At 39.4% G+C, this 21,801-nt stretch overlaps 1 protein-coding gene across 1 annotated transcript in view; it reads right to left on the reverse strand.

Annotated features, from left to right (window-relative positions):
* Positions 1–200: 200 nt before the first annotated feature.
* Positions 201–21,801, reverse strand: part of cwc27 (CWC27 spliceosome associated cyclophilin) — a 33,332-nt gene continuing 11,731 nt past the window's right edge. The window contains exons 11-14 of the mRNA XM_082540751.1: positions 16,049–16,152; positions 7,612–7,721; positions 7,405–7,508; positions 201–698 (exon numbers count right to left, since the gene is read on the reverse strand). Coding sequence (XP_082396877.1) covers positions 536–698; positions 7,405–7,508; positions 7,612–7,721; positions 16,049–16,152 — 481 coding nt within the window. The 3' untranslated portion in view covers positions 201–535. The remainder of the gene's footprint in view (positions 699–7,404; positions 7,509–7,611; positions 7,722–16,048; positions 16,153–21,801) is intronic.

Genomic DNA, 21,801 nt, shown 5'->3' on the forward strand with positions numbered 1-21,801 from the left:
AGCAGAGGATGGATGAGCTGTCCAAACACGAATAGTTGATGCCAGATGGAAAGAAGAGAGTGGGCACATACACCAGGTTTTATAGCCCTTCCATGTAAGCAAGAAAGGCCTCACAAACTGCATTAGAGTATCAATTTATCCTGAAAAATGGCTCCTTAGTGATACATTTGTTTAAAATCAAACAGAACAGAGTCATTACAGGCTGTTTATGATTGGTATTTATTTTTCTAACAAAGGCTCACATTTAACTGTAAACAGAAAATACAAAGTCATATAAATGAACATTACATGTAAGGTTCACTATTTTTTTTCTCCTGATGAGTAACTGTTCAGGTGAAGCTGTGAAGAAGCCGTTTCCTCACAGAAAACGGGGACATCGTGTTTTCTGCTCAGCATCCTCATTTGTAATGTTCGCACCAGGAAATGGTTCAACAAAGCCGGGTTTGAAGCAATGAAAAGGTAGACTGCCAGGATGCTGTACGGCCAGTTTTGGTTTTAGTCACATGGCTTCGGCACGACCTATGACCTTGTGACCTCACCTCTTGGCCTTCTTTTCTTTCAGGATCTTCTTGCTCTCCTCTCTCCTGCGTTTGTTAACGGGGTTGCGTGGGTCATAGATCTCAAAGGTGTCCTCATCCTGCATGTTGGCATCCTTGACTTTTCTGCTTTGCTCATCAAACTGCAGAACATGGGCCATCCTAAATCAGACAAAGAGAGGAGGTGGAGAGAGTTCAAAGAACAGCAGGACAGGATCCACTAAATCACTGCTCTGTGGAACCGTTACCTAGAGGCCAGTTTCTCTTTTGCTTTGAGAAGTTTCATAACAACAAACCCAATAATTAGTTGAAGCAGGGGAAAATAACTACTTGATCTCCTGCTGAATTCATAAGCTTGCTCACACAAAGAAATTAACAGTCTTTAATTTTTATGGTTGCTTCATTTTAATGGAAAGAGACAGGATATAAACCAAAAATCCAGAAAAAAATATTACATAAAAATTATAAATGGATTTACATTTCATTGAGTGAAATAACTACTCGATGCCATACAACCCAGCTAGAATTTGGGCTCCTGCAGATCGGCTCTGTGTGGGAAAGAATCAATTACAGATACTCCTGATAGGTGGCTGTAGCTCAGGAGGTAGACAGAGGTCATCTACCAATATGAAGGTTGGTGGTTCAGTCCTTCGGGCAAGATACTGAACCTTTAGTTGCACTCCAATGTGATCATTGGAGTGTGAAAATGTGTGAATGTTAAATAGAAAGCATTTAGGCATAGAAAATAGTGCTTGTATGAATGTGTTTTGCATAGCATAGCTGCAATGGCATCACCATTGGGGAAAACCAAAGAGGGTGGCAGGAACAAGTCTGTAGACCTACACAAGACTGGAATGGATTACAAGATCAAGAAGCTGGTTGAAAAGGTGCAAACGGGGCTGTGGCCCCCCCACACCCTCTAGCAGATCATTACATGAAGGAACCTTTTAAAAAAACAAGCGCGTCCATGCTCACAGGTGTACACACGGGTGATCACACCCACAAACTACACCCTTTTTGGCTCCTACCTCAAAGCACACTGTGTTCTGTTGATCTTATGTGCTGCACAATAATGTTTAATATTTAGTATTTACTAGAGATGGACCGATCCGATATTACGTATCGGTATCGGTCCGATACTGACCTAAATGACTGGATCGGATATCGGAGAAAAATAAAAAATGTAATCCGATCCATTAAATATCACGAAAGCACCTCACAAAACTTGCAACACGCCGTAACTCGCCTCAGAACGTTAGCACGTCGGAGCAATATGCATCACGTGATAGAGCGGCTGTGGCATGCGGGACCTGTGGTCTGGATAGCATTTGGAGCTTCGCTAGCAACCCGGCATTTCATCTCCGACAAAGTTATCCCCGAGAGAAGTAAAGCAAGTGTGTAAGTCCATCTCTGAATGTTTGTAAAGCATTCCTGCGTTAAGCTTAACGAGCGACTGCCTCTCGCTCTCCGGCTGCTACTTCAATCGTGAAACTGCTTAAATGATCAGCTGATCGGCTTTTCTGTCGTGAGTCCATCTTTGTTTTTGGCCCACTTTGCACCAGAAAGAGGAAACCAGCGGCTGAACAACAGCAGCACGTTTAAGCTTGATAAGCTGTTGTTAGAATTTATTTAATATTACTTTCTACTCGAGGATCTTTTTCTACAGCTGACGTAACTGTGCAGGGGCGGATCTAGCAAAGTTTAGCCAGGGGGACCGATAGGGCATTAACAGGGAAAAGGGGGCACAAAGACATACTTTTCTTTCTTATTCTCATTTAAAATGTCTAGCTTTTAATAAATAATTATCTGACACACAAAGTTTTAATTTGATGTAAAATGAATAGAAGTCAATTACTGTATATAGTGACTATTAAGTCTAATATATATACCCTAGTAAGCTATAGTACATTTTCCTTTGGGAAGGTACCATCTGTGCAGTCTGCAATTTTGTTGAAGAAAGATGTTGAATCTATTTAATATTTCTTGAAAAATAATTGATTTCTGTGCATTTTTTTTCACACTGCATCAAATTAAGGTTGATTACGTCGATTAAGCATCATGAGGTGGCGCGTGAGGGTGGTTCCCTATTTTTTATTTATTTATTTTTGTTGTTGCTGGGAGTTGGAACCCTATTAGTTAGGTTGCTTAATATTTACGCTAAGTACTCTTTAAAATACCAGAATAGGGAGGATGGTGTAGGTCTAAGTTTATTAGATTGATCAGTATTGCTGAACTATGAAATATTTTTTTTGTATACAGGTATAACAGAATAGCTTTAGTGTAGTTGTTGTTTTAAACTTGAGTATGAACTTGCAGACTTGCAAAATGCAGCAAGATATTTTAAAAAACAGTTTTGTTGATTAAAAAACACTATATCGGATTCATATCGGTATCGGCAGATATCCAAATTTATGATATCGGTATCGGTATCGGACATAAAAAAGTGGTATCGTGCCATCTCTAGTATTTACTGTCATATTCCCATATATCATTGTGATGTTGTTTATTCTATTACTCTTGTTCTCTTCTCCTTGTTTTCTTTTTTCTTTCTCAGCAGGTGACTGATATATGCATTTTTTCTTCTTCTTTTTTTTTCTGCTCATTCTGTTGGTTTTTGTCTTTTGCCCTTCTCCCCCGTCCCTCTTCTCAGCTGTTTCTCTTTCCCTCTTTCTTTCTCCCCTTCTTTCCCCCAGTCAAGTCTGTCCCGTATTCAGTAAGTGAAAATAAAATGAACAATAAAAGGTGAATCAAATGGACCATTACGGCAAGGCTGGGATGGTCAATTTGTTAAAGTAAATCCGTTGGGCATCTTTCTTTGCCTTTAGACAACAATTCTGATGGCAAAGGAGCCAAACGGGACAGGCAAAAAAAAAAAAAAAAAAAAGAAAAGGTGCAAACTGTTGACAATCAATCGTCCTTTGGTCAGATGAAACCAAAATCGAGCTCTCTGGCAGATAATTACACACTAATCAACGTATATTTTGAAACTACAACATTATTTTATCTATTTAAGGATCTGAAAGGATTACTTAATAAACCTTTAAACCCAGTTGAAATGTTAAATCAAGACTAAGAGTCTAATTTGTCAATATAATAGTGTTCTTTAAACGGTAGCTAAAATGACTTAAATAGATGCTCTAAAATCACCAGTGTTTTTTGACATTAAGCCTATAGTATTGTGTTTATTTACCTAGTGTGGCTTACCCTCACTGTGGCTTTCTAAAAAACCAGATACAAGGAGGAGGGCATTTCCCAACAAAAAAAAAAATACCAAGGTGAAGTCCAAGGGGGCTTAACCCTAGTGACTCTGGTGGTCCTCTAACTTTGCTACAGTTTTTCCACAGACCCACACATTAGCACTCTAACACAAAGAACTGACATAATAATCATGGTTAACTTGCATTCACATTCTTCTTAGCCTCATTTCCTGAGCTGAGAAGTAATTTTCCCAGCTTCAAGTCTTTTTCAAAATGTAAAAAAGGCAAAAATGCAAAACTGTAATCACTACATTTTTATCTTAATCGGTAATGGTTCCAGTTAGTTTTGCAGCATAGCTGCAATGGCAGTGAATGGCACAGTTCCCTCGCAGCAAGGTTTGCATTTTTAACCTGCTGGTAAGCTTTGGGCCTTTATCTGTGGAGTTTCATGGTCTCCATCATCCCCAGGTACTCCAGCTTTGTCCAGCAGTTAACCTTTAGGATAACTGGTAGTTCTAAAATGACTGGCTTAATTGTTGTTGTGAACCTGAATTCACACAAGAGTACATCATTACAATGTTTTAAGCATTTTAAGCATCACTTTAAGCATGTTAACTTGTGCCTAATTATGGCCTCACAGGGTTGCTGCAAAGGTGGCTTTACACTGTAACTGGTTCAGAACTGGTTGTGTGATACTCAGATACCTTTATAAACTATTACCCCCCCCATCTCCCCCCGGTGCTGGTACTGGAATTGGGGGAAGGGAAAGTAAAATATAAACCACACACACCCACCATATAGGTACAGTGCTTTAGTGTTTTATTTAATTTTTAAAAAAATCTATTAGACAACCTGTCATAAAAAGACGACGACACAACTTTTAGAAATCTGTCAAAAACTGGTTTAAAACTTGAGATTTAATTAGGGAAATAAACTGAATTCATGTATGAAAACCCAAACTTGAGCTGGTACACATATTATGTGCATTATTTGAGTCAATCCTTCGATGAAAAATACCAACCAACATTACATGGTGGAACAATTGTGGCGCCAAATTCTATTTACAATCAGCTCATGCTATGCTTGTCGTATGAAACCAGAGCAAACCAGAGGAAATGCAAACGTAGTTTTGTTCATACCTAAAATAAGAAAATCTTTAAATGTTTCCTTCAAAGTTCACGATTAACAGATTGTTTCAGTGTGTTTCCACATGCCTGTATTAAAAAAACAAAACTCCATGCTGTAAACTTAAACAAGGGTTGTTCTAGCGTGCATGACCTCTTCTACGTGTCTGTGCAGTTAGGGTGTTTTAGTATGTTGGTGCGATCTGGATTTTCTCCTGTGTTCATTTGAAATCGGCAGGAGTTGTGACAGCTCATCTAGAATGCCACGGTTAGACTCTGGCAGGCCCTGAGGACTCCTGCTGCGTGAGCATGCCGCCTCTGATAATTTGTCTAGCAGTCTCTGTGATGACAGTCTGCCGGTCATACAGCCTCAGAGTCATCCAGCTCTGAAACATGATGTGGAAAGGCAGCGTTAGGGGCTTATCAAAACCGCTGTGCTGCCATAACGCGAGTCTACAGAAGCTTTTCCTCTATTTATTTGTCTTGCATTCTTTTTACTCAAGCAGGGGGTGGGATTTACTGAATATGGAGGAATGGTGAAAGCAATGGAGGGCTCTTTGCTTTGAGAGAGTGGGCTCTGAGGTTGTGTGTTAGCAAAGCAGAAGGAGTTGGGGGAGGAGGGGGCTGTAGAGGGAGAGTCAGAATTTGGAGACACAGACACAGATGGAATAGTTTACCTCCTCTGGCCCAGACTTGACTTCCAATGTCTGACCTGTTGTAACCCACATTCTGTTCGCAGTACTCCTAGAGTGGCACAGACTTCCCCACTGGTATTTTTCTAGGACTGCTATGCTACTGCCCCGTCCCTCCTTTCTCACCATACCTGGCAGGGGCAACACCGTGAGGTGTCTACAGCCGGGAGAGGCCAGCCAAGGCTTCTCTCAAATTCATTAGGACCCCCACATATGCACGCTGACACACAAACGCACACCCAGACTGAACTTCAAGGAGGCTTCTTGAGACTAATAGGAACTACAGATTTTGTTATTCTAAATCTCTTGCACACAGACACTTTGCTCACGTTCAAACACATGGTATTCATTTCAAACCCTCACTCTGTGCAGTTAGACTTTGAGATCTTTGGTGAAAAACAGAATATGAGAGGAAAACACACAGTCAGGCCTGATTTCCTGATGGCCAATCTGGTGGCTGTGGCTTGAAATCCCAACGTGACACACATACACAAGCACACAACCTGAACTTTCACACACATTTATCAGAACTTGGAGTGAGCTTTAGATCTTATAGAGTTCAGGTTCATCTGTACAAGGAAGGATTTTGTTTTTCCAGTGTCTCATGTTTGTTGCTCCTGATATTATGTTGTCTTTTAGCGATAGTCATCATAATATCAATGAAATAATAAAACATCTTTTTTCTAGTTAGCCTGTCATGCTTAAACTTCACTGTCCACAAAATGGTGTGTATGCCGGACTGCTTCTTGGGCTCTGGGAGGACTGATGTGCTCACGTATTGCTCAGAGTTTCTACTATTATTGACTGCAGTGAACAGTGAATTTAAGTTATAGACCAATGATGTGGTACTTTTCTTTTCTTGATATAGAATCAGCATTTCTGTTAACAGTTGGACAAGTAAGTTTGTTCATTATATTAAAGTAGTCTAACCAGAGAAAACGAAAAACATGGACAAAGATTCCCTGTCAGAAAAATGAAGCCACTGCGGAAGTGCCTTAAAAACTGCATTCTGTCTTAAAGCCACCAGATGGCGATAGCTGGGGTTGCAAACGTCCAGCCCGAGCCTTTTCCCTCCATAGAAAGCTATGGGGGTGGGCGGAGACAAGGCTTTCTTTGTTGACCTTTTTGCTCATACCATGTTTTGCTCATTGACTTGTCAGTCACAAACCATCTGCCGATGAGTCAGTGGTTTTACACTCAGACCCACCTCTTCTTGTTACATCAGTTTTTCTTGCAACCAAGATGTTGATGGCGGAAAACGGTAATCTCGAAAAATGGGAATCCAGACACCAGTGGCTGACATCATATTACTTTATTACTGTCTATGAGTATAACACTATAATCAGCAAGTTTTAACTAAAAAAATAACCAAAAGCAACATTTAAATGAAAATTTAACCGTCTTCCATTTAATCTTTTAAATGTCTTCAAATTTTAAAGAACTAAATAGTCATTTTTAACATAATTGTGTCAGGCCAGGGTCCTTCTGTGTGGAGTTTGCATGTTCTCCCCATGCTTGTGTGGGTTCTCTCCAGGTACTTCAGCTTCCTCCCACAGTCCAAAAACATGCAGTTAGCGGGGTTAGGTTAATTGGAAACACTAAATTGCCCAATGCGGGAGTAAATGTGAGTGCGAATGGTAGCCCTGTGACAGACTGGCGACCTGTCCAGGGTGTATCCTGCCTCTCACCCTAAGACAGGTGGGATAGGCTCATGATCATGCTTGACTTTGCTTTATTCAGTTGCATAAATTGAAATAAATGAACAATGTCTGGATTCTTTCCTAAAAGATGACCATGAAAGAAGAAAATGAAAATATCCCGCTCATTTATCTCGAATAGTGTCAAGCTCACTGACCATCCTTTGTCATCATCCTCTGCCAGCTCCTCCATGTCCTCCTGTGGACCCTCAGTGATGGCCGATGACAGCTTGGACTTGAAGCTGTTGAGCAGGGCCAGCGTCTACCGTAAAGATCAGACATCATTAAAACACACGTTAACAACTACAGAATTTACAGTCTATTTCAATTTCAGTAATTTAGTGCAACAAATTGTGCCCTCTTGCCTGTTCTTCTCTGCTTGAGCCTTTTTTCAGTTTTCGGTTCTTGAGCCCTTCATATTTCTTTCTTCCCTCCAAGTACTCAGCCACAGCTTCACTGGTTGACTTTTTCTCCACTTTAGAGAGTCAAAAGAGACAAAGTAGACAGCTGTTATAGCAGCAAAGCAAGAAATCAGACAAATCTTAACTAACAACTTGAGAAATCTCTGCATGTCCGTACTTCCAACTGTTCTTTACCTATCTCAACAACTGTTTATCCAAACCACTTCAAGCTTGCAGGCTGTGTTGCCAAGGAAATGAGTTAAGTGCACTGCCAAGTTTGAGCTTGTTTGGATGAGCGACTCTGGCCTGAGGGAGCCAGAATGAAAGCCGGCCAAGAAGTTTTAACTTTTACAAAATTACATTATTTGGATGGTCTAAAATTCAAACTGGTTCATGCAAAGATAACTGGAGAGGTTTTTAATAATAGTCTTTGTTTTCCTCTTTTTGACCACTTGTGAAACTGTTCCTAAACTGAACAGAATTCAGGGATGTTTTACCAGATTTAAAATAAATGAATAAATATTTATTTTTAGATGTTCAGTTTTAAGTGTAATTAACTGCTACTTAACAAACGACAGGTAAAAAAAAAAAAAAAAAAAAAAAAAAAAACACAGAACAAGAGCAGCAAGAAAACATAAAAGGAAAAGCCTTCACAGATGCTGCTGTACATGCTCCATGACCATGATTACCAGAAAACTGAAAAGATAGTCCGTCCATCTCAGACTGTCATGCTCTGTACGTATCCATGCTATTGCTCACCATCACAAAGAAGGAATTAAATAATCATCCCTTATTTTTTTCCTGATCAAAGATGACATATGTAACGAGCCTTAAGATTTAACCGAGTCAGTTAAATTTTAGCACAGATTAGAGCAAGTGTGAACCACATTCAGCTGATTTGAGAGGAGTGAATGTCACTTAACTGGTCCTACTGAAATATTATCAAGGAATTAAAAAAAATCTATTATTATTATTATTTTTTAATGATTATAGAAGGTGACAAATGTAAGGAAAATAGTGGTTTGCACAATCTCCAAGTGTCTGAACCTGTTTGAAAGGACTGAACAGGAGTACATTTTAAAATTATTTTTTAAATTAAGCAGTTTATTTGAAGATCAAAAGCTCTTTTTAAACTTTTGAATTCAAATAAGACAAAGAGACTCATTATTTTGTTGTTTTATTATTAGCGTATCCTCCAGTTGATAATGAAAACTATAAATGTCGAAATACTGCACTGACTGTACTTAACAGCCTTTGTTGACTACAAACAGAAACTGATACAACTGTTAGGCTACTTCAAAATATACTAGACTAAATTATAACGTATGTGGAACTTGACTTGCAGGAGCCGGAGATTCTTTAGCTAATCATCACTGATCTCTAATGTGGAAATAAAGCTGCACCTGAAAAGAAGAGGATTAATCATGTTGTTGATTCATTCTTTTTTGCTTTTTTCTGTTTCACATCACCGGCTGGACAAAACCCATGAACTGAAAAAAAAAAACCCACTTAATAAAGCTTCTTAAATGTAAATATTTTTATTTTTCATAATCTTCTGAAAACTGAAGCAGTTTTAGACTGCAAGTCAGACAAAACAGCACCAAAAATGGTGTATAAAGATGCCACCCTGGATTTTTACTTCTTTATACAGTGGGGCAAAAAAGTATTTAGTCAGCCACCGATTGTGCAAGTTCCCCCACTTAAAATGATGACAGAGGTCAGTAATTTGCACCAGAGGTACACTTCAACTGTGAGAGACAGAATGTGAAAAAAAAATCTATGAATCCACATGGTAGGATTTGTAAAGAATTTATTCGTAAATCAGGGTGGAAAATAAGTATTTGGTCAATAACAAAAATACAACTCAATACTTTGTAACATAACCTTTGTTGGCAATAACAGAGGTCAAACGTTTACTATAGGTCTTTACCAGGTTTGCACACACAGTAGCTGGTATTTTGGCCCATTCCTCCATGCAGATCTTCTCGAGAGCAGTGATGTTTTGGGGCTGTCGCCGAGCAACACGGACTTTCAACTCCCGCCACAGATTTTCTATGGGGTTGAGGTCTGGAGACTGGCTAGGCCACTCCAGGACTTTCAAATGCTTCTTACGGAGCCACTCCTTTGTTGCCCGGGCGGTGTGTTTTGGATCATTGTCATGTTGGAAGACCCAGCCTCGTTTCATCTTCAAAGTTCTCACTGATGGAAGGAGGTTTTGGCTCAAAATCTCACGATACATGGCCCCATTCATTCTGTCCTTAACACGGATCAGTCGTCCTGTCCCCTTGGCAGAAAAACAACCCCATAGCATGATGTTTCCACCCCCATGCTTCACAGTAGGTATGGTGTTCTTGGGATGCAACTCAGTATTCTTCTTCCTCCGAACACGACGAGTTGAGTTTATACCAAAAAGTTCTACTTTGGTTTCATCTGACCACATGACATTCTCCCAATCCTCTGCTGTATCATCCATGTGCTCTCTGGCAAACTTCAGATGGGCCTGGACATGCACTGGCTTCAGCAAGGAACACGTCTGGCACTGCGGGATTTGATTCCCTGCCGTTGTAGTGTGTTACTGAGGGTGACCTTTGTTACTTTGGTCCCAGCTCTCTGCAGGTCATTCACCAGGTCCCCCCTTGTGGTTTTGGGATCTTTGCTCACCGTTCTCATGATCATTTTGACCCCACGGGATGAGATCTTGCGTGGAGCCCCAGATCGAGGGAGATTATCAGTGGTCTTGTATGTCTTCCATTTTCTGATGATTGCTCCCACAGTTGATTTTTTCACACCAAGCTGCTTGCCTATTGTAGATTCACTCTTCCCAGTCTGGTGCAGGTCTACAATACTTTTCCTGGTGTCCTTCCAAAGCTCTTTGGTCTTGGCCATGGCGGAGTTTGGAGTCTGACTGTTTGAGGCTGTGGACAGGTGTCTTTTATACAGATGATGAGTTCAAACAGGTGCCATTCATACAGGTAACAAGTGGGGGACAGAAAAGCTTCTTACAGGAGACATTACAGGTCTGTGAGAGCCAGAGATTTTCCTTGTTTGAGGTGACCAAATACTTATTTTCCACCCTGATTTACGAATAAATTCTTTACAAATCCTACCATGTGAATTCATGGATTTTTTTTCACATTCTGTCTCTCACAGTTGAAGTGTACCTCTGGTGCAAATTACTGACCTCTGTCATCATTTTAAGTGGGGGAACTTGCACAATCGGTGGCTGACTAAATACTTTTTTGCCCCACTGTATGTTCTATGTTTTGTCTAATTTACAGACATAAAATATAAGTGAGAGCACAACCAACTGAACTAACTGATAATGAAGATATTCCTTAGTTTCATCTCTAATACAAATAAAAGGAAGGAAACTAGACTGTAGCCGTCTAATGCAACAGATGTACTGTATGAGCTGTGTGTGTCACAAAGTACAGACAGAGAGGGTAAAATCACAGTATGCTGGGAATACTTTTCCACCAAACTGTCCTCTCTGCAGTATGTGTGAAAAATTCTCTCATCGTGAATAGAAGGAGAGACAATCAGCGTGCTGACATCGGTGTCTCATGCAGTTAATGTGCTTCTGTAAATCTCAGAGTTCAGGCGTACAGTCTGTGAAGTCACAGAGTGGCAGACAGTGAGCACAGTCTGCTGGCTGTCTGAGCACTTTCTTTCCACAACAAAATGTGATGTCACACACAGACACAAGCCCCAGATCACCGTCACCTCACTCGCCAAGCTGTGCCACTCCTGACTGGATGCTCTGACATATTCAGCTGCACTAAATAAATGATGCAACAGAGAAAACACACGAGGCCCCTGCTTGTCATTTAGGAGAGAGCTGCTATTTTATGAGTTCATGAGACAACATATTTCCCAAAATAAACTAACAGAACAACAAAGAACTTAAGGCAGGCATATGAACCAGACCTTACTGAAAAGCTTGTTTAAATGACCCAAGCATGCACAACTAACTAGAGACTATACCAACTGAAACCCTTAAATATCCTCCTGAGAACCAGGCTGTTCATTTATGTCCTCTGTAATGGATATTTGTTTTTGGTCTATATCTTTTGACTTATTTCAGGTAACCTACTAAGTCCTAAAGTACTAAATAGAGGAGCTTTCCATTGATATCGCATGTGTTTGAGTGGCGTCTTTTAGCTGTAAAAGAAGAAAGAAATCACAAAAAAGTGCAATGGGGAGATTCCCTTTTCCTTGGTTCTCAGGAGGATATGATTAAAAAAAATAGAATAACAAACTGGACAGGTCATGTTTCATGTAAGTCATTGGTCAATCTTGGTTTGAATAAAAGACAAATACAAATGTGTTATAACTACAAAAAGAAAAAGAAAAAAAAACTATTTGTGTGTCTTTAAACAATAATTCATTATGCACTTTAAGAAAATTAGAAGGAGTTGCTCCAAACCAAATGTTAAGACATCGCCCTCCCTGGGCCTGGGTCTGCCGGAGGTTTTATCTTGTTAAAAGGGAGTTTTTCCTTCCCACTGTCACCAACTGCTCAAAGGGAGTTGTCTGATGTTTCTCTCATTACTTTACAATATAAAGCACCTTGAAGTAACTGTTGTTGTGATTTGGTGCTATACAAACAAAAACTGAACTGAATAATGTAACTTGCTTCGTGGTACAGTACAGCTGATTCAAGAAGTGAGTGCTTCAGTTTTGGTGAGTGAAATTCTGGTGGATCCTTTGCAAATAACGCCAAATAAGAAATCACTTAATTTCCAAACCAAATGCACACAGATCACAAAAAAAGGGGGGAAAAAATCAAAGTATAACACTTTCCCCCACTTGACTGGTGTCATTACTGAAGTCTGTTGTGCTGCTTAGAGGGGCAGCCCTTTTTCTGACTTGATTTATGACACAAACACGTGATCTTCCTCCATCTCTTGCCCAGTCACCTCTGCTGCAACCTATGACATGCCGGATGCTGACTGATGATGCCCTGAGGTCATGCGCGAAGAACACACATCCCTTCTCCAGCTGTTGTCACTGACTATCCCTGAGTTTGATGACATTTTAAATTATATTCCTCCCCTTTCCTGTCACCTGGGATCTAGAGAGCTACAAATCAAGCTGCTGTTATAGCAACCGAGGTGTGTTGTGGACGACAAACGCCCCTTTTACAGGATCAAGTTTTCCCCATTCTCTGTTAAACAATCAGGAGTTTTTAACAAAGTCCAAGTGGCACAATAAGAAGTAATAAATACAGGTAGTTAAACTGAGTAAACTGTGTAAACTTAAAAGCTGCTCTGCTGATTGTTTAAAAAGAAACACAAAAAAACCTCTCTGAAATGAATTTTTAGATGGCTTTGTGTTGCTGTTGTATAGATGCATGACACATGCCTTACTAAAGTAACCACAATTCAGTGATATACTGCCTTTTGTGATTCATAAACAAAATAAGCAAGACATTACGAAAACTAAAGGGACTCCATCATTGAGAGTACATGCAAGAAATGATGTGCTTGTGATTTACTTGCATCACTTTGTAGCTGATGATTGGTAACTAGTGGACATCCCAGGCTCCTGTTGCCTAGGTAAGCCTCTAATTTATACTACTCTATCATATGTCCCCTACTGGCAGGTTTCAGAGTCGTTGGCAATTCAGATTCAATTCCCTGACTTGCATTGCTCTGTACCTGCTGGTTGCTAGCGAACATTTTTGTCTCGAGTTGCCTAGGTAACCCTCTAATTGGCAGTAGGTTCAATTGCTTGCCTCAAAGCAGAGAAATGTTTAAGTGGCAACATAATGTTTCTAGTGGTTATGTTGCCCGTTGTCACTGAATGTTATCAGTTTTCTGTGTCCTCTGGTCACCATGTTGTACTTGTACTTGCTTCCTGGGTGTCATTGAGATGACATAATAGATGTTTTTACTGTAATCAAACAGTAAAAACATCTAATTTGATCGCATGCTATCAAATTAGGAAAATATCTGACTAAAAAAAGAAAAAAAACAAGGCAATAAGTTACCTTATTTTATCTGAGCAGTGCTTTTGAGGGTTTAAAGTGGATGAAAATACCAGAGATGTGTTTTGAAAAAAAACAATCAAGCTGGTCTAAGACTCCCAGTTGATCTGCTGAGCAGTTAAAATAATAATTCCAATCACAGTATTTGGCATTTCATATAGCATTCAATTGATACATGTCCTAAAAATGAACAACATGACTGACAAGCCACCAGTGTAATACAATGCCAGGAATACACACGCAGACCTGTATAATATCTAAGTGGGATACAGTATGCTGCCACATCATTTTAGAGGGTTTTGAATGGACAGTAGTTTCAGAATGCCTCTCTTATTTTTGGCTCTGGTACCCAGTGGTCATGCCAAGAAAGAGAAATCCAGACTGCAGGAACATGCTATAATTTCTGTGAAAGCTGAAGAGAAAACTGAAGTGATGATTGTGATGAACTAAACTGTGTGTTAAAGGTGAATTCTGAAGAGACGGTTTGCATTTCAGGCCAATCAAGTTTAATGCCAGGCACAACGGTGAGTGAGGATAATGAATGGACACAGAATGACATCAGGCAGGCATGCAGATCAAGAATCATATACACACTGATGGTATATTACAGGCTGAAGAATATGCATTTAAGAATATTTTAGTGCAGGCACAATAAATTACTATTATTATTATTATTATTATTATTTATTTTTATGTTATTTCAAGTATTCAATTACTTGCAGTAGAATAATCTTTGATAATCTTAACTGCCTTGTAAGTGATAGTAAACTGATCATCTCTAGGACTTTCCACTGTCAGCTGCAGAAAATGGGAATTTGGAGATGCCATCATGACTTTCCTGTTTTGCCATATCTCAGATGACATAATTTACCAAGAACATATCTAGTGGATTATATGACAACCCCCCCAATGATTTGTTACAGATGCAAAATAATTCAAACAAGCATCATGTGTTCACTGAGTCAGCACTGACCAATTAAAGAGACATGTGAGCGAATGGCACCAGACGCTGACCTTAACAAAGTGGTCAAAGCAGAATCAGGAGAAAATTTTTAGCTTAAAGGGATGGCATTGTTTCTGTGTGTGTGTGTGTGTGTGTGTGTGTGTGTGTGTGTGTGTAGCCCTTATTGCCGCACAGCTTCTCCAGTGAGATGAGATAAAACAAAAACCTCACCACAGTGCTCGTCTGTGGCTGAGTGGAGTTACAAGATTTACTGCATTTAAGCAGACATCCGTCTCCCCTGCAGCGGCCATTGGGCCGTGACATCTATCCATTCCATTTAATGGAATTAACTTTTGTTTCCAACACAAAAATGTAACGAGGAACTCTTTAAAAGAAACCCCTGCCTCTGGCTAAGCTGACAGGAAAGAACAAAACAAAGGCCCCTGGCTGAATTTAAATACCTTGTAAGATAATAGAGGAGCTTAGGCTACTCGCCATCAGGTATAACAATGCAAGGCTGCTACCGTCTCAACACCTGAATCAATAAGTGGATTTTTTTTTTAGAGACTACGTCTTCTTGAGTGTTAGAACAGAGATATAATTGAGAACAACTCAAATTTAGAGAGAGCAAAAGAATTGTAGTTAATGATAGTATTGGAGTACAACATAGTGACTGGATCTTGTCCTCTTTAATCTAAAATCATGCCGCCAATTGGCAGCAAATAAACATTAGGGTCTGTGTTTCTACTTAAAAGCATGACTCCATCAGTGTTTGTGGAGACAAAAACAATGTTTGAGCTCTTCGTGGACTTTTGTAAATTTTGGCTGGTGGTAATCCCACACTTAGGCTGCTCCCTGCAGACACCCCCTGTAAACCACTTTGTTTTGTTGCACAACAACACACACAACCTCAGGCTAACCTCTGTGTCTGAGTGGTTTTTGTAATTCTCAAAAATGCGTTTCAGCGTCAGCAAAAATCCAGTGATTGACGGCATTATGACAGACTGGAGTGTGGTGAAGACCAGAGGAGATTTGGGGGCAGATTTGTACAGAATTTAGTTGGGCCAAAGCTGCAAACTAACAAACACATTGGGTTTGATGTGCAACCATGGCGGCCACTCAACAATTTTTACCCATGCAATTTTCAGAAAGCTTCAACACAAAAATGCAGGCCGTTTAGGTGGTGGGGGGGAAATAGACGTCTGCAACTAATTGACAAAATCAGAGGGTTGCCTGTCTCAGTGTCCATTAGCAGAGAATGTAGCACAGACCACCCTCCTAGAGACTTACTTCACACTTAAATCTACTTTTAAAGATCATTTAAAAAAAAACCCTAAACCTATAAATATATATTATATACATATAATATACACCCACTAAATCATCTGCCACCAATAAATGTAAAATATAATGGGTTACACCAGGACACTTAAGAGTGCATGTAGGGGATTAAACATTTGCACACATACCCTCCTTGACTTCATCTTTTGCAGGTTTTGAACTTTCTTCTTTTCTTTGCTTTATGGCCTGCAGTTCTTTCTTCAACTGTCGCGCCTCTTTCCGTAATTCATCACTGTAAATGGAGAAATACAGTTTTGAGATCATAAACTCAACGTATACATCTGTTATAAAAGGAATACACTTGTTAACAGACGAGAAGAATCCCAGAGCGGCAGGCCCAAAGAAAAAAGTAATCCATTACAAACAAGAATAGTTTGAACAGACATTTGGCTCCACTGGCTTCATCGCAAAACAAACACAAGGCATACATTTTTTTTTACGTTTCAAGAATATTAAATGTCTTTATAAACAAGTTGCTACTTGTCATTATGGTGGGCACACATACGAAACACAGAATAAAGAAGGCACATGGAAAAGCTGGTGTTGGTTCAGTAAACAGAAAACACTTTCCTCGAGAGTTTGTGCCCTTAGTTGCTTGTTTGAAGTCTTACTGAATGCAACACGATGTTCACTTTTTAAATTATAGTTCCCATTTAGAGTCAAACAAGACGCTAGCCTGCAAACGACCAGTGTCCCCCAATTTCTCAGTCAAATCGGTTCTTCGCTCATCTGATCGCGTTTCAAAACATCCAAATGGTGACAGCAAAATCACTCAACTTGACACTTCAAACAGGACTTCACTAACCAGTGGATGATGTCACAGTGGGTATTACCCATCTTTTTATTGTGGTCAAGACCAAAGTGGAGAGAGGCGAGTCTGGAATTTGAACTTTGGTCTCAAGTGAAGATCAAGAACTCAAAAATCTAATCCCAGGATGATTTAGACACTTTCCAAGTCAAGTCACAGGTAATAACTAACAAGAACCATGTCAAAGCCAGTCAGTCTAAAGCCAAAATCATCTTCCTCTTTTTTCGACTGCTTCCTTTAGAGATCTGCTTGCATCTCACCCTATCACTTGCATCCTCCTCTGTCACACCAACCAGCTGCATGCCCTTCACTACATCCATGAACTTCCTTCAGGTCCCTCTCATTTCTTCCTGCCCGGCAGCTCCATCTTCAGCATCCTATGTGTGTAATATATTCAGTCTCTCTCCTTGACACATGTTCTAAATGTCTCACTCTCTAACTTTGTCTCCAAACCGCTCAACCTGAGCTGCTGAAGAACCAAAGCTGTGTTTCAGACCATAAACTCATCCCTTTTGCGATATAAATGGAAAGTGATGAATCTCTGGGGTTGGTTTTTAAAACTGATTTACAGTACTTTTTTTTTTTGGCAATCTAAAGCTAAATTTGACCTCAACAAAATTTGTTAATGAGGTCAGTATCATGTTCATATTTGTACAAAAGAACATGCACATATTTAATTTGCATATAAATCAGAGCACTACACAAGTTGTATGAAGTTAAATATGAATGTTTTTCGATACATAAAATACACAATGCTCTGAGTGGCAGAAGTAATAAAAAACTTTATACTTCCTCTGCTCAAGTGGCACTGCAATAACTATCCCAGGCACTCCTCTCCTGGCTAGCCACCCTTGTAAAACCTTTAACTGGATGACAGAGGCAGGCCAAGGCACATCCTCACTTCCTTCACTCCAAGGTGGTGTCCTTTTTGGCAGGCGGCCTGCAGCCCAGCTCATACAAGGCCAGCAATGCTGATTATTGTTCCCCATCATATGACTGAGACTTCTGCCAGTTACAGAGCAGATATGTTATGTTAAGAAATGATAATATTTTTGTACTGCCTGACAGCTCTGTTTCATCCCATTCACTTGCAGAGCCACAAAGCACAGGTAAGCTGCACAGTCTGGGCCCCTGGCCTAGAAACATCTGAGGCATCTCCAGACCAAACAATGGCTGCTTTTGTTTCCTACATCTGCTTTTCTGGACAGACATTCATTTATATCCTTTCTCTTTCCTTTTATGTGGAACTTTGATTCTTGTGTTTGTAGCTAGTGCTATATTTGTTTAATTCTCTGACATTGTCTGTGGCAAAGTACTGAGGCATCAAACTGAGTGATATTTTAACTGTAAGTGGCTCAGCAAATATTAACAGCTGTGTCTGACTTGATGTCATGTCTCTTCCTTGTTAGCTTTCCTGGTTCTTCTGAGGATACACATAAGGAATCAGTCAGACATACAGTTGTTAGTCCTCTATTTTGAGGTCAGTATCAAGAAAAAAAAATTGCTTCAGCTGAATCCAAACTAAGTTGCCAAGGGTAGAAACTGGTTGGCAGAATCAGACACTGCCTATGCGAGGATGTTGCTTGCTCAGCTCAGTCTACAGAAGAATCAATAACAACAAACCTCTTTTCTAAGACATATTTTACATAAAGCATTGTAATGCAACACAGATGTGAAAACCCATAGGTGGGCAAAGAACGTAATAATTTGAAGACTCCAGCTGCCATTCACACTCCCACATGATGAATGGGTTTTTGTCTCTCTGGTGGTACTCTTTGATTAAAATGATAGCAGAAAACTCTCCATCCACGTTACTGCAGAATTACTGCAGTAGGTGGCCAGTTAACTATTTTGTTTTTTTTTAAGGTGATGAAGGCAACAACAAACCTTTTTAATACCAACTGTCAGATTTAACAAAGATTGTGCAAATGCAAGCTGAGCTTCAATAATTTAATATTGCACTTTCATTAAGATGTTTTAAAAAAGTCACACACACAACAAAAGAGGGTTTAACAGCCTTACTAGTAGTACGGATCAAGTTTCAAAAAAATGCTTGATCCTGCTCTTCCCATTTATGCAATGTTCTAGCAATTTTTTGTACTTCTTGGTAACAATTTCAAAACTTGTCTGCTATCATCTGATACGATTTGGGTACAATGGCTAATACTTGGGAATAATATTGGTATCGAATGTAGCCAGGGACTAAAACCTTTGTTCCGTGTATTGACTATTTCACTGGTACTGTCTAACCATGTTCAGGAAAGGCATGCAAGGATTGAAGGATGCTGGTGCTAGGAATGCTAATGTTTATCAAGTTAAAAAAAATATTAGACCTTTTAATTGAAATTAGCTGCTAGGAATATATACTGCTGTGGACACTGAAACATCACAGGGTTGACCAGCTGAAGATTGAGGTTTTAGCCTCTTTAGCCAAACACTCAAAAAAGTGAATTTGGGTGGTTCTTACATTTAGAAGAGTCTAAATTGTAATTTAATTAGTGCTGTCAGCGTTAATCTTGCTAAAATGACGTTAACGCCATAACTGCATTAACGCGGCAAATCTCCGTTAACAAGTTACCACGGTTACAGCGAGATTAATGCTGATGGCACTAAATTTGATCAAAAGAATTTTATGTTTATATGGTGAATCATATAAGATCTTGTTGAAATGATATGATACAGTCTTGCAGGAGTGGTTAGTTGCCTGGACACGATACCACAAGATCACATGAGATTTCAAACCAAAAGAAAATCACTGAGGTTTTAAGAGGCAGAAAAGCCTACACACACCACATGTATGCTATCATTATTGTATATTGACAAAAATATATATATATATATATAAAAAAAATCTATATCTATCTATATCTTTCCTTGTTATTTGTGTACTTGTTGTAAATAATCATTGACAGCTCGGTGGTGCACTGCTTAGCACTGTTGCCTCACAAGAAGAAGGTCCTGAGTTCAAATCAACCATCTGGCCTGCATTGGTTCTCTCCGGATACTCTGACTTCCTCCCACAGTCCAAAGACATGCAGTTAGTGGGGTTAGGTTAAATGGTAATTCTAAATTACCCATAAGTGTCAATGTGACTGCAAATTGTTCTCTGTGTTAGCCCTGCAATAGACCGGCAAGTTTTATGTTATCCAGACTCTAATTTTTTTTAACATTTCAAAAAAATAACCCTTTAAATGAACTTAATCATGGAAAGGATTTCAGCATTAATAAATGGCTTTCTATTAGCAGCAACTACTTTTGTTGGACTAATGTAATTTGCATGAGTTAAACTAAGTTGGACTCAACTGCATTAAATAAGTTGATTCATCATAAGTTGGTCCAACTGAAGTACATTAAGTTGGAATAATAGAACTGCATAATGCTAAAATAAAGCAATTTAATCGCGTGGAAATCCTTTCTATGATTTATTTAATACTTTTTTTTTTGAGTGCACCTAGTCAACACAAATTTACCTGCCTCCAAAAAGTCACATAGGCTGCAGGCATGTTGCTTTTCACAAGTTTTTGTTATTATTATTGTTGTTGTTATTTTACTAGTGGCAGTAGCCATCTTTCACAGCTCACTGAGCTCAGGTGACCATTCTAATAGTAAAGACTTGTTGGCAAAGGCTGTGCAGTACACTATATTATATTATCCTTATACAGAAGCTCCCCATTCATTTAATAGTGAGGAGATTCTGTAGTTTTGGCAGTACTGATGATCATACATTTGGGATTTCCAAATGGCCTTTAATCTTTAATCTTGTGGGTTTTATAGGAACATCATCCCTGACACTTCTCTGGCATTAATGGGCATTAATAGGAAGGATTTTGCAAGCCTATTTTTGAGTAAAGAACACACTGGACTACGTGATCATTTTTGGCCTGCCTTGACATGTTGCCATTAGGAAAACAGGAGATGTATCCAAGGCAACAGCTGAACAATCAGCCCCATAACCATGGTGCCAATAAAGAAAAAAAGGGCAGAAAGGACAGGAAAAGCCCCACCAACACCTGTTAGGACTCCCCTCAGGGCTCAGCAAATTCCTCCCAAGACCCTCACATCATAACACAACAAACTACTCTGTTTCTACACTTGTTGCCCAGTCCGAATCACAATGTTTTGTCTAATGTATGTAAACGCATGTTTTAGTCATAGATTTTTTTTTAGGCAGCCAGCATTATCAATGTTAAGATGGACATTTATAACTCAGGTTCAGCAAAAAACAAGGAAAAAAACCCAAAAGAAAATAACACTTTAACAACACTTCATTCATTGCAAGGCAAGAATAACTGAAGAAGAGAATAAAGGATAGACAAAGCACAGGGTAGCTCCTTCTTGTCCCATTTCTGCAAGTCTACCCATCCCTTTACTCAATAAGGCAATCTATTTGCCAGCAGGAGAGACGAATTTAACAATCATTTTAAAAAACAAGGCCAATCGGAGAGGCACTCATCTGTTGTCATTTGTTGCCAGATAAACAGACCAAAACTGGCAGGACTAGATATATTATCAATCTTTCTTGTGACTCCCTACTAGCCCCTGCGGTCTGAGTGTACTTTGGGGCTGCCAGCTACTGTCACTCCTTCTGAAAATTCAAGAAATGTGAAAACCAGAGAGCTGTGGATGATTAACTTTTCATAAAGAAAGCATATGAAGTGATTGGCAGTAGACCAAGTACTCATGATTCCGAACCTTGCATTTAATACTCCAGTGTCTGGCAGGAGTCTGAGGCTGACACAGGAATTTGACAACCTTAAAAATAGTAAAGTGATGACTGTATGGTTCATCAAAAATTCAATAGTTTTTCCAAAATAGACAAGCACGCTGTGCTATCCTTTTTTGGATTTCTTTGTATTCTCATCTTGCCTTCAAATGGCTTTCACGAAATGTAAATACTGACAGAAATCAAACAGTTTTCACTTAAAATGTGGCCACAGCGTGATTAAGATGGGTCAAAAGTATGTCTAAAAGTAAAATTTAACACCTCAGAGTTGTTTAGAGTAAGTACACCACAAGGGTGGCAGCAGCAGCTTCTCTTTGCTACGTTGGATTAAATCCAGTCTAATGACTGAG

This window comes from Aulonocara stuartgranti (genome assembly GCF_965226115.1).
Source record: "Aulonocara stuartgranti genome assembly, chromosome: 7".
Classification (NCBI taxonomy): Eukaryota; Metazoa; Chordata; class Actinopteri; order Cichliformes; family Cichlidae; genus Aulonocara; species Aulonocara stuartgranti.